The sequence below is a fragment of the Toxorhynchites rutilus genome, chromosome 3, assembly GCF_029784135.1.
Source record: "Toxorhynchites rutilus septentrionalis strain SRP chromosome 3, ASM2978413v1, whole genome shotgun sequence".
In the NCBI taxonomy this organism is placed as follows: Eukaryota; Metazoa; Arthropoda; class Insecta; order Diptera; family Culicidae; genus Toxorhynchites; species Toxorhynchites rutilus.
This window is the reverse complement of record NC_073746.1, coordinates 16914838-16928976: the sequence shown is the minus strand read 5'-3', so window position 1 is coordinate 16928976 and position 14139 is coordinate 16914838. Positions and strand designations below refer to the sequence as shown.

The 14139-nt window shown below is 39.7% G+C and overlaps 1 protein-coding gene across 6 annotated transcripts in view; it reads left to right on the top strand.

Annotated features, from left to right (window-relative positions):
- Positions 1–14139, top strand: part of LOC129775135 (stress-activated protein kinase JNK) — a 235823-nt gene that overhangs the window by 195077 nt on the left and 26607 nt on the right. For 5 of the 6 annotated variants that reach the window (XM_055779451.1, XM_055779452.1, XM_055779449.1 and 2 more), the window contains one exon: positions 6384–6588. In XM_055779451.1, coding sequence (XP_055635426.1) covers positions 6476–6588 — 113 coding nt within the window. In that variant the 5' untranslated portion in view covers positions 6384–6475. Of the gene's footprint in view, positions 1–6383; positions 6589–14139 lie in introns of those variants that run through there. The other variant, XM_055779447.1, reaches the window with a different exon arrangement.

The window sequence follows — 14139 nt, the reverse complement described above, 5'->3', positions numbered from 1 at the left end:
AAGGGTCCTTGCAGGTCGGATTCGTTTGATCCTACGACAGACACCACTTCATCATCTGCAAGTTGTCTTAGGCTGCAATTTTTTGTAAGGCAATTGTCGATGTCGCTTACATAGCAGTTGTACAAAAGGGGGCTTAAACATGAGCCCTGGGGGAGGCCCATGTAAGAGACCCGACTTACTGCCGAATCTCCGTGAGAAAAGTTCGAATGTTTCTCACAAAGCAAGTTATATAACATATTATTCAATAGAGGCAGCAGACCCCGAGAGTGTAATTTGTCTGACAAAACCTCTATTGAAACAGAATCAAAGGCCCCCTTTATGTCCAAGAATACTGAAACCATTTGTTTTTTTTCGGCGTAAGCCATTTGAATTTCTGAAGAAAGCAACGCAAGACAATCATTCGTCCCCTTGCCCCTGCGGAACCCATATTGTGTATCTGAGAGTAGGCCATTCGTTTCAACCCATCGATCAAGGCGAAACAATATCATTTTCTCCAACAATTTCCGTATACAAGACAGCATTGCTATTGGGCGGTACGAATTGAAGTCGGACGCGGGTTTTCCGGGTTTTTGAATAGCTATAATTCGCACTTGTCTCCAATCATCTGGAACAATATTATTCTCCAGAAACCGATTGAATAAATTCAACAAGCGATGTTTCGCCACATCAGGGAGGTTTTTCAGCAAGTTGAACTTAATTCTATCCGATCCCGGAGCAGAATTGTTACATGAAAGGAGAGCAAGAGAGAATTCTACCATCGAAAACTCGGAATCAAGATCGCACCTATCTTGTGGTATATCTCGAACAATTTTCTGCACGGGAGCGGAATCGGGACAAACCATCCGTGCAAAATTAAAAATCCATCGATGTGAATATTCTTCGCTTTCATTCGTTGAAGAGCGATTTCTCATGTTTCGAGCCACTTTCCATAATTTTTTCATTGACGTTTCTCGTGACAAACCTCCCACGAAATTTCGCCAATAAGCACGATTTTTCCCTTTGATCAAATTTTTGAACTGATTCTCAAGGGCTAAATACGTTTGAAAATTTTCAGGAGTTCCACGTTTCCGAAAAGCTTTGAATACATTCGATTTTTCTATATAAAGCTTGGAACATTGGCTATCCCACCATAGATTGGGAGGCCTTCGGCAAATGGTGGAACCTGGGATGGGTTTCGTTTGAGCGCGAACTGCGCTGTCATAGATCAAACGAGAAAGGAAGTTATACTCCTCCAATGGAGGTAAACCATCTCTGGAATTGATGGCTAGAGCAATCGCGTCCGCATATTTTTTCCAGTCAATGTGTCTTGTGAGGTCATATGCCATGTTTATAGATTCAGAAGAATTCGACCCAATGGTGATGGAAATTTTGATTGGCAAGTGATCACTACCGTTGGGGTCCTGGATTACATTCCACTTACAATCTAACGATAGTGAATTCGAGCAAAGCGAGAGGTCAAGAGCACTTGGGTTAGCAGGAGGTTTAGGTACACGTGTTGTTTCCCCAGTGTTCAAAACGGTCATATTGAAGTTGTTACAAAGGTCATATATCAACAATGAACGATTGTCGTCGTACTGTTCCCCCCAGGCGGTTCCGTGAGAATTGAAGTCTCCCAAGATCAACCGTGGCTCAGGAAAGAGTGAGCACGTGTCAGCAAGTTGCTTGCGGCTAACCGTAGCTCTTGGAGGCCAATACAAGCTGACAATACAGAGGTCTTTGCCTCTGATGTTTGCATGACAAGCAACAGCTTCGATCCCACCAATAGGTGGAAGATCAATTCGGAAAAATGAGTGGCACTTATTGATCCCCAATCGCACCCCTCCGTATCTGTCATATCGGTCCAAGCGTATAATATTAAAATCGTGGAAAGAGATATCATCTCGCGAAGAAAGCCAAGTTTCGGACAGAGCAAAAACATCACAATTGAAGTTATGAATTAAAAATTTGAATGTATCCAATTTAGGGATAAGACTACGACAATTCCACTGAAAAACAGTGATATCTCCGACCTCTCTATCTAAATTAGACATCATTGCAAGGAGGGGCCATGTTTGCATCAATTGCTGTAAAATTGTCTTTAATACTGGAAGCATTGAGATGACAATGGTTCTGATGGAGTCGGAAACATTAAAACACTTGAAGATTTGATCCAAAAGGTCAGACAACTTTATAAATCCCGATTGGGAAGTTGAGCTGGACGGAAAAATAGGGACATTTGGGGTTTTTGATGTCCCCTCGAGTGCTGGGTCGTTCGAAGGTGAACTATTCCCACGGAAGCCAGGAGGAACCTGATTTTGCTTGTCCGCTGCACTCGATTTTTAAGGCAAGCTAACTGGGGGTATCACCGGGGGGACTTGAACTTTGGGAGTGGTCACATTTTTGCGCCGGGGATTCCCTTTGAAAATAAACGGTGTGCCCCCGCTAGCTGTGTCCGCTTCCATTTCATCAACTGGCAACGTGGAAAAGATATTGTGTGTTGAGATTGGTTGTTGTTGTTGTTGGGCCAGTGAAGAAGCGCCCTTTAAAATTTCCGCAAAAGTGCGCTTCGAGCGTTCCTTTAAAGAGCGCTTCTGTTTCTCCCAGCGACTCTTGTAAGTTTCACAAGCTGAGAGCGCGTGTGGGGATCCTCCGCAATATGGACACTTATGCTCAGTCGCACTGCAGGATTTCCCCTCATGTTGCTCTCCGCAAGTGGCACAGCGCTCCTTGTTGGCACAATAATCTGAAGTGTGACCAACTGACTTGCATTTGTTGCAAGTCATGGGCTTTGGCACGAAGAGTCGCACAGGTAGTCTCAATATGTCCACCATAACGTAGTCAGGGAGGGCGGCACCAGCAAAGGTGACTCGAAACGAGTCTGACGGCGTAAATTTAGTTTGGTCCCCATCATGGGAGAGTTTCCCGAGTTGGCGACAGTCCAAGATCTTTACTTCCATTGAGGGAAGCTTCTTGAACTTGCATTTTCCTTCTTTTTTTATTTGTTCGCTCGTCAGACCCGTTTCAGTTATCACCCCCTCAATTTCTACGTTATGGGAGGGTATAAATGTTCTATATTCGAGAGTGAAGTGTTGGTCAGCAACAATCTCGTTTGCGTGTTTCCGTTCATTCACGACAATCCGCAATTTGTTCGGTCTAACCCTGCGAATTTAAGATACAGAAGTGTATCTGGCCAGATCTTTCATGATCTGCATCACGTTAAGGCTTTTTCCTTTTGGTTTCGGCCGGAGGAAAACAACCCACGGGCCAGTTCTAGGTGCATCTTCTGGATAAACACTGACACGTGGAGCGGAGACAACAGAGGGAGAAGACGAGGACGAGGATTGGGTTGGATCGGAAACATCAGAAGGGGGAAGCGAAATCGATGATGTGAGAGGGGGAGTGGAAGTAACAGTGGGTTCAGAAGGGAGGCTTGCTATTTTCTTAGAGGGGGGCTTGGAAGGATGAGCAGATTCGTCCCCAGAAGAATTATCTTCTTTTTGAGGGACTCGTTTATGTTTTTTCCCAGATCTTGAATGGGATTCATTATCGGAGATCTCCATCTCTGGAGATCCTCCACTATTCTCCATTTTACAAAAATTTGTGTCTTATTTCTATTATTGATTTTAACAATAATCTTAATATAAAAGTTGTTCCGATACTGCGCTCTACTGCCCAAACCAGGGAGAGACAGAGGCTACGCGCTATGGATCAACACAATAGCGCAAGAATAGCTCACACGGTCACGTGATGATAATTCCCGTTAACGACAGCCACACGATGGCGATCCCGTTATGCCAATGTTCAACAGCCGCCAAGGGCTGCAAGCTGCAAGAGCGCTGCTTCCTTTGTTCCACTTCACAAAAGGTCAATTCGAAAGCGGACAGCAATGACCTTCACTCGTACACTATACCAATCGCACAATAGTAAAAGTGGCAACGCACAATAACGACACTGAACTTTACTCGTCAAGAGTTGGATAGCGAGAGTGAGCATTAGCACCTTGTCTCTTATCATTGTATCGGTTGTAAAGACAACTTTGCGGAAGAAATGGAGATAGAAGAGAGCACAAAAGAGAAGTTTTGAAAAGGTCGAGAGCATTATTTGTTTCGCGGAATGAAAAATTGTATTATCCTTTCCTAAAGAAAGGGGGAAATTAACTTTTTATGGAGAATTGGTACGAACGATTGAAGTTGAACTCTCTGTGAAATATTGAGAACAGATTCATCCAAAAAGCGAGAAATTATTCTCCTCTGCAAATTGAGAAAAAAATACGTACAACGTAGAGAAAATTAATCCATGAAAATCGGTGATGAGTAATCCTATGAGTAAATGCCATCTTCCTCGCAAATTACCTAAAAGGATCGATGATACAGAAATCATTTTTGTTAGATAGCTAATCTTAATCATACAGTGAAAGTTCTCTGATTTGCTCATACTTATCTCAGTGCGGAACGTCATTCACATCCAATAACAAAATACTTCAAGATAACACGGGCTAGAAATCGCACACAGCTTCATTCTCTCGCTTTCTTCAAAAACTAAATTCCTCCAGCAGGAAAGCGCAAAAGTTCACGACAGCAAATATTTCCAATCTGATTATTCACTACCGCCTACGTGTTCACGCCAAGAAACTAGCGCATCGGTAATGAGGATTGACGGAAAAGTTTCCATCGCCGTCGACAGCCCCAAGCGTTTGCAAGCAATCAATAACAGCCGATGGGATTTTCCGCTGCTTCTACTTTCCATTTGCCCCATCAATCAATTTTAACAGAGGAGCCCAAAACAAATCGTTGTTTGTTTACTCCGAAAGCGAATTGTTAGAAACATCTTTTACCCTCAATCTTCACTCCTATAAGTTTGTGTATTCGAAAAAAAATAAGGTTGTGGGTAAGCGTAGCAACTGATTGAATCCGTTCGGCAGAATCGATTAAGACGCCTTCATACATTGGCGAGGAAAGCGAGAGCACCCTCGAGGTTCCGCGAACAGCGGAACGATGAGATGCGTTTAAATTAATTCGATCAAAGGTAAACAACAACAAAAACGAGCGCGAGAGTAAATATTGTCACACTCTGCGCTCAATCGTGACGATAAATAATCCATGGCAGTAAATTTACGAAACTCATTTGGTGCGCTGCTGGTTGTGTTTATCTTCCGATAGGTGGGAAAATTTCCATCGATTGTGGATGAAGGAGTTGAAAAAAATAAGAAATGGTTGACAGCAGACGATAAATTAGGCTACCTGTTCTGTTCTTCTCCCCTTTTGCTGCGCTCCATCGGTTGCCGAACAGAGTACTTGCTGAGCGTGCTTTTTTTTCGAGTGATGGGTGAAAAAGGGTACCGCTGGCCATCAAGAGGCAAATCAGTTTGATTTGTTTTTGTTGACAGACGAAAAACGGTGAATTTGCATCCCCCCAATAATTTATTACGGTCTCGCGCAATGATATATTACGTTGGGAAATTGATCGTTCGGCCCCTTTAATGGTGACGCATGGTTGATTGAAATCGGGGTGAAACAGCGTGCGTCTCCATCAATACCATTCAAGTTCGTCGCTTGATTCCATTGAATCCAAACCAATGATCATTCAGCAGTGATGAAATTGTAACAGGGGAGCTAATATTATCGCAATTCGATATCTTGGTTGATGCGAGGAAAATTGAATTACCTGTTCGAAAACAGCTCCGAACATTCCGAAGACCAGCATTAAATCTCAATTTATAATCCACAAGAAATAATTGGATTCCCTGTCGTTATTCTTCTTTCATTCTCCGCGAAAGATTGACTTGAATTCTGTTATTTACAGCAGCTTTGTAAGTGGAGGAAATAGTTTGAACAGAAACATCTAAAGGCAAAACGGCTATCATTTATTCAACTCATAAATATCCCAATGAATAGAAAATTTACGCAACTCAAACCATACAACCAATTCATTTTCATCATCTGAAAGTGAAAAGTCAATATTTTGGGTAATTTCCCGGAAAAATTGCAAACCAGTACTATAACAAAAAATGCACAGAATTCCAAATCAAAACTCACAATGCCGCCATTTCATTCACGGTTGATTGGCTTTCAGGCAGCGAGACTCCTGCTAAGATTTATTCTCGGGTGATTAATTACCCATTTTTTCCAGCGGAAAATTCCGCGAAAGATAACAACAGTAGCGGAGAAAATATTACAAAGAAAGCGGATTTTTTGTTCCGCCGAAATGGAGCTCAATGCGATGCCGTTCCGTCTCGTGCAACAAAAACAAATTTTTCACCGAACCCCCCTGGGAGGGTTCGGTTCCGTTTCACATGTTGGGTTTCTACAACAAACACGCGCACACGCCAAATGCTCCCCCGAATTATTCAGCATATTTAACGATAACATTCCCCCGCCTCAATCTGTTTCTCTTCTCATTTGCAGACAATACGAGCGGCAAGAGCGATAGCAGCAACTACAGCAGCAACTTTTGGAGGACGTGCGTCGAGAGGGTAACCCAAGTCGGTGGCTGCATCATGAGCTCACGTCACGCCTTCTACACCGTTGAGGTGGGCGACACCAAGTTTACCATTCTGAAGCGATATCAAAACCTGAAACCGATCGGATCCGGTGCCCAGGGCATCGTGTGGTAAGTTGCTTTTACTCAATGGTGGAAACATTGATCGTTAGTTGTGCTGTACAAGATTGGGAATTTGATATTCTATCGAACCCGTGGGATTACCTATAGTGATCTTTGAAACTCAGCATACTCTGCATTATTCAATGGTTGGATATCGATGACGCACACCGTTCAGAATAATTTATTTCCCAGAAGGCATTGCTCATAATGTAGCAGCGCAATTAACTCGTCTGCATCATAAACGGCCATTGATTCGACTGGATGATGGTAATTAATGGCAAACAGGAGAGCAATCAAGGGGTTATTGCACCTCACTGAGCGCCAACTAACCGTACACCGGCCCACCGGGTGGCGACATCATCCTTTTTGTGATTTATTTTTGGTTCGTTTGGGTGCTGATGCAAGAGCATGATGACCATGTATATGTGTTCTAGTATCTTGAAAGAAAGCCTCAAATTACGATTTTGTCGTACCAAAATATATATTATTATCATGGAAATGTATTCTTATTTGGATGCGAAGTCAGGATATTCTGAGAAACACAGGGTGATTTTTTTGTAAGTTCGTTTTCCAAACCTTTCAATTCTGACCTAATTGACACACATCAAAGTGAAAAAATACCCCAATTGTATTTCCATTTCATCATGGATAGACCAGACTAGGACTACTTCGGCATTCGCTGTCCACAAAATTTTATTTGACTAGAAAATGAATTGACGAGCGTTGAGAGTTAGGATGACTGATGAACTATTCTAGTTAATGATTATTCTAATTGACGTGACTAATGAATACAAATCTGCCTCTTCATTCAACTGAGTTCAATCCACACTTCTACTACCTCCTGACACGAATCTCTCGCCCCGCGTACGAAATCTTTTTTTACGTCTATATAAATGAAACGAAAACTTGATTCCTGATGCAAAAAAGTAGTTACACCATTAATGGACGGTTTATTGTCTATCCATCGTGAACTCAAACCAACGAACTTAAACACTGTATGCTATAAAGGTCCCTCGCGTTAGTATTAGTAAAGTTTGGAACCAAATTTTAATTCACTTTGTGTCCGAGTTCAATTTTGTGGAAAAAACATACTAAAAAACGGGTTTATATCAACAAAATTCACAAATTTATCAGTGGTTCTGAACACAACACTGCACGCTGTTTTACACGTGTGAGTAATTTTTGGTGTACGATACAAAAAAATCTAGCTCACCTGTAGTATATATCAAACCACGTTGACCACAAACATCGATACATGCATACGTGGTACATGAGAGAGAGAGAGAGAGAGAGAGAGAGGGAGAGAGAGAGAGGGAGAGAGAGAGAGAGAGAGAGAGAGATAGAGGGAGAGAGAGAGGGAGAGAGAGAGAGGAACGAATGCATTTTTGGGGGTTAATCAAATATGCAATGAAGTCCATTTGACGGGGAAGAATGGAATGAGATATTCGAGTCGTAGAGGAAGATAGCGACTAAACACCCGACTGTCTGTTGAGTCATGTTGATGGAGGAACTGCTGGAAGAAGCCAAAAGTCATTCCCAATTGTATATGAATTTTTTCTTAGTCCCCTGACTATCCTGAGTTGAATATGACTATGCTGAGCCCTGTCTACAGGCAATAAATGAATCGTCAATGCATCCAAAAAATACACTCTTTAGTGCGGTTTATGATTTGTCGAAATTATAGCTCTGTTTTTTTTTCAAAACTGAAGATGCCCGTTACGTAAAATAATCTGCTATCGGGAGTTGATTACGAACTATTTTTTTGTACAAAATGCTTTGGATTTTGCTAATATATAGTTTCAAAAAAATGTGCCGTATTTAGATGATGATGATGGCCCGCCTCATACCCCTACAAAGGTTTGAGCAGGACGATTTATCTTATAGATAATTTATTTTCAAACATATCAAGAAGCCAGTATTATAAAAACAAAAACAAAGCGAACTGGCTCTGTTGCCGGCATAAATATATATCAATAGAACATTAAAAATAGGCATAAACTGCGAAAAAACAAACAATGTTCCTATCCGTATTGACATTGACATAGTCATAGTCTCAACTTCAGGCCCAAAGTTTTTTCCAATGCATGTCAACAAAATTTCCAACCCGGGAAGATCCTTGACTGATTGGGAATTGAACCCAATATCCAAAAGTTTCAACTTAGAACATAAAAGAGATCTGCTACAATCAGAAATAATCGATACCACCATCTGGTGAAAGATAGTTTACGATAATTCTGAATGAGCTATCCCAATTCCAGTTTCCACTTCAGACCCTACATAAAATTTCATTGTGTGTCAGTTTACTGCCATTGTTCATTATTAACATTAGTCCAGGCCCACCAAACGCGCGCGAGGCTCAAACTTTCGTAGACAACGCTCGTTTTTCTTTTTTTTTTAATAATCTACAATACAATAAAAAAAAAACATCATCATCATCAGTAATTTTTTTTTTAAATTTCAATCTATCTATCTATCTATATATATAAAAATGGAGTGATGTCTGTCTGTCTGTCTGATTCTTATAGATTCGGAAACTACTGAACCGATCGACATGAAAATTGGTATGTAGGGGTTTTTGGGGCCGGGGAAGGTTTTCGTGATATTTTGAGACCCCTCCCCCCTCTCTAAGGGGGGGGCTGCCATACAAATGAAACACAAATTTCTGCATTACTCGGAAATTAACCAAGCAAACGAAACCAAAGTTGGCATGTGAAAGTTTTAGGGTGCAATAAATGTTTCTATGATGGTTAGACAGTCCTTCCCCCACTCAAAGGGGGGGCTGCCATACAAATGAAACACAAATTTCTGCATTACTCGAGAATTAATCAAGCAAATGAAACCAAATTTGGCATGTGGAGGTTTTAGGATGCAATATACGTTTCTATGGTGTTAAGATACTCCTTCCCCCTCTCTTAGAGGGGGCTGCCGTACAAATGAAACACAAATTTTTGCATTACCCGAGAATTAATCAAGCAAATTAAACCAAATTAGGCATATGGAAACTTTAGGGTGCAATGAATGTTTCTATGGGGGTTAGATACCCCTCCCCCCTCTCTTAGGGGTGGCTGCCATACAAATAAAACACACATTTCTGCATTACTCGAGAATTAATCAAGTAAATGGGCGGGACGAAGTTTGCCGGGTTAGCTAGTAATTAATAAACGTAAAAATTAATTTACAAAAATTTCTCGAAGCCCTGTTCATAAAACAGATTTAACGTGGGAAATACACATTCGCTTAAACTCTGCCATTGTTGCCGCTCGTTTTATTTCCCTGGGCATCGAATTGAAAAAATGTATTCCTTTGTATAGCAACGAGTTCTGCGACCTACTGAATATAAAGTTAGGTGTTCTTGCATCATCCGCGTTTCTAGTATTGTATCTATGAACATCACTTCCTCTTTCAATTCGATCACACAAATATCGAGGCAGAATACCGTTTAAAATTTTAAAGATGAACACCATTGTCAAATAGTAAATTCTTTGCTTCACAGATAGCCACTGTAGCGCGTCCAACATCAAATTGGAGGAAGTGTATCTACTACATCTTAAAATCAAACGCATAATTTATTTTGTAAATTACGAGTCTTTTGAGTCCTGTCGCACAAATAGCTCTCGAACCATTTGTACGACATTCCTACAATTCCATTGCGCTCCAATGTTTGTAACAATAAGGGCCTAGAAATTGTTTCAAAAGCGCGTTTAAGATCCAGAAATACCGCAAATATAGTCTCTTTCGCCTCGATATTCTCTTTCCATTTTGCTAACACCAGATTCAGAGCGGTTTCACAAGAGTGTCCCTCTCTATATCCCGACTGTTCCGGTATTAGCAAATTGTTGTTATCTACAAAATCTGGCATCAGCTGGCCTTTCACAACAAGTTCTAACATTGTTTCTAATATGTGCAACATGTTAATAGGGCGGTACTCTTCGGCTTTATCCGTTCCTTTAACTTTGGGGATCGGAATCACAAGGGATTCCTTCCAAACCGTTGGCACGTGCCCAGTTCGTAGAGATTCATTTATTAGGTCCAGTAGATCGTGTCCAATGACATGAAAGCAATCTTGTATCACTTTTGCGTTGACATTATCGATACCAGCCGATTTTTGCAATGAAAAACAAATATCTCTTAATTCGGCAAAAGTGATGGGTGAAAAACAATCTAGTCTACAATTGATATCAATCGGCTGTATTATTTCGTCAGGTTCACTGACCAAGTCAATTCTTTGGTTGATCAGCAGAATACTATTGACGAAATAACTGTTGAATTTATCGGCAATAGTTTGGTCTAACTGCTCTTCTGACCCTTCGAAAACTATGGATCGCGGTACACTATTTTTAGAATTTAATAATTTTTTCAATAATTTCTATAGTTCTTTGCTATTACTTTGATGTTCATCGATTTTCCTCTGTATATATTCACTTCTAGTCTTTTTCAAGGCCTGTGAATATATGTTTCGCGCGAAGGTGTACCTACTCCAATCATTTTCTAAATTAGTCCTTATAAACTTTCTGCACTTTCTATCTCTTTTGCGTTTGAGACGCAGCAGATCAAAAGAGTACCAGCTGTTGGAATTTTTTAATTCAATATGTTTTTCAACCACTAATTTATTGGTACACTCTCTCAGAATATCAGTCAGAACAGCTGCTTTATCATTTAGATGTCCCGTCATTGCTGCAAAATCCAGACTTGTCGAAACAAGCTGAGACATGACTCCTTTGGAATATCTATTCCAGTTTTTAATTTTTATTCTATTTCCATCACGGTCATCCTGTCCATTCTCAATGTAAACAAAAATTGTCGCATGATCAGTTACTTTGAATTTGGCCTCTGTAACAGAATGGACATTAACAAAATTTGAATACACGTAATCTATTAGAGTTCTACTATATTTAGATATTCTAGTAGCTTCGTTAACAGATTGTTTTAAATTAAAGTAATGTGATAATTGCTTCAATTGATTCGAATTTCGCACATTAAGCCAGTCAATGTTAAAGTCACCAGCAATTATATTTAACTTACCGCAATCAACAATGCTTTCCCACCAGTTTTCTAAAATTTCTAGAAAGCGTTGGTCACTAGAACTGGGGGAATGATATAAAATTCCATAATTTCCCATCTGCATGCCTCTTTCAACTGCCATACCGCACGGATTCAACATCTCTAACGTTTAGCATTTAACATCTCTAGACTACTTTTGTGGTGTTGCGTAGAGTATCTAGTTTATACACAATGCCTACGTAGTTCTATAGGCATTTCCGGAATGTAAGGTTTCTATCTTTTTGCGTGTACTCTGAAAGTTCAATGAGTTAACAAAAGAAACTTATTTATCTGAGGAAGGGAGAAAATTCATTGTTACTTTTCTTATTTTTCTTTATTCAAACACATTTTCTGCAGGGCAAACATGTATGAAGTGATCACTACTATTAATGTGCAGCCTTGCGCAGACAGCGAAAATTGAGGTAATTTCGTGGTCGTTTTCAGACCCATTGTCACGATCCATTGAAGTGTTTCCCTGATATAAAGGCAGCTAGCCGAATTTGGCAAAATCTTCACAAGATCCTGTTGTTTTTCCATGCGTTTTAAGGGGCGCTCTTCCTTAAACTGCTGTGGATAGGGACCGCATAAAAAAATCAAATCCTGATGATTTTGATTCAAATCACATTTTGATTTTCTAATGTATGTTGGGTCATGTTGCCTTTACGGTTGCCCGACGGAACTTGTTGCTATTAGAAATTATACCATGCTCAACATATTGCATTTTATTACTAGATGGCAATGATTTGATGAGTAGAAATTTTGAATAATAATTTTTTCCAGTTTCGTACAAACTTTATATAACAAATATAATAATAAAATAATTGGTCCCGGAATATTTGGAAGACGTCAATTAAAATTAAATTCAATAATGAAACACACGTTATCTTCGGTTTTTACATTATTGAGCGGCTTTTGGCCATTTGCACAATTAAATCTTTGCTTCCTTCAGTGAGCTTCTACTTACACACCTAAACAAAGCATTAAACTATTCATACAATCTAAGATTCAAAATAAAATCGCCGATAACCTCGCCGATAATTTTATTCTTCTTGAGATAAACAATGAATAATTGTAAAGTGTCAAGCGTTATCCAAACGCGCTAAATCGCACGTTTTGATGGGGCCGACATGGGCTCCTCAAATTGTTTTCTTCTGTTGATTTTTTTCAACTGTTTCTCTTCTTCTTTTTCTTCTTTTTCTTCTTCTTCTTCTTCTTAACTGGCCCTTGTGTAATTTTATTAGTAACTAGCTGACCCGGCAAACATCGTCTCGTCCCTAAAATGGAATAAATGTTTGATACAAAAAATATGATAGAATAAAGACATTCGGCGATCCATTTTATTTATATAGATAGAAGACGATATAGGAGTGCGTTTTATCATATTAAAATCCATTTTCATTTTCGAACGGAGAATATATTTATATATTTGGTTGAAATATGTGTATTATTTCTATGGGACCCCCTCTCCATTCCAGAGGAGGGAAGGGTGTCATACCATCATAGAAAAATTTCTCGTACATAAAAGCCCCCACATCTCAAATTTGGCTCCATTTGCTTGATCGGTTCTCCAGTTATGCAGAAGTTAGTTTTCTTGCCCCCTAAAATCTTCATATGCTAAATTTGGCTCTATTTGTTTGATTAGTTCTTGAGTTATGCAGAAATGTATGCTTCATTTGTGTGGCAGCCCCCTTAGAGAGGGGGAGGAGTGTCTATTCACCATAGCAACGTTTCGTGTCCCCTAAAACCCCCACATGCCAGATTTGGCCTTATTTGTTCGATCAGATCTTAAGTTGTGCAGAAATTTGTGTTTCATTTGTATGCTAGTCCCCCTTAAAGAGAAGGAAGGAGTGTCTAACCACCATAAAAATATGTATTTCATCCTAAAACCTCTACATGCCAAATTTGGTTTCGTTTTCTTGATTAATTCTCGAGTAATGCAAAAATTTGTGTTCTTTTGTTTGGCAGCCCAATCAGACAATCAGCAGAATCAGATAGACAGACAGACAGAAAACCATTTTTATATGTATAGATTAGTTGAGATTTCTCTGCCAAATAACACGCCTTGAATGCATTCTGAGTGGCAAGCTCTAGAATACGCGCGACCACAGTGCAAGTCGGAGGAAATTTCTTTGAGGAAAAATTTCCCCGACCAGAACGGGAATCGAACCCGAACCCCAGGCATGTTAGGTGTGACGCCACGGGAGCACAATTACCTTCATTTAAAAATTCTTCTTCTGTTTCTCTATTTTCTCATTTACATTTTCTCTCTCATTTTACAATTTCTCTCTCATTATACAATTTTCATTCATTGCCATTCATTGCCATCTTTATTAGGTTTTTTTTTGTACTTTCATTTTTTAAGATTCCCTTTTTTGTATCTCAATTTAGGTATTCTACTTCGTTATTAATTCTCTTTCATTTCTTTTTCTCATTCCTATTGTTTTCGCTTATTACATTTTTATTTTATTTCTTTCATTTTGGTTTATGTTTTCATTCACACTCAATTTCCTTATTCCCAAA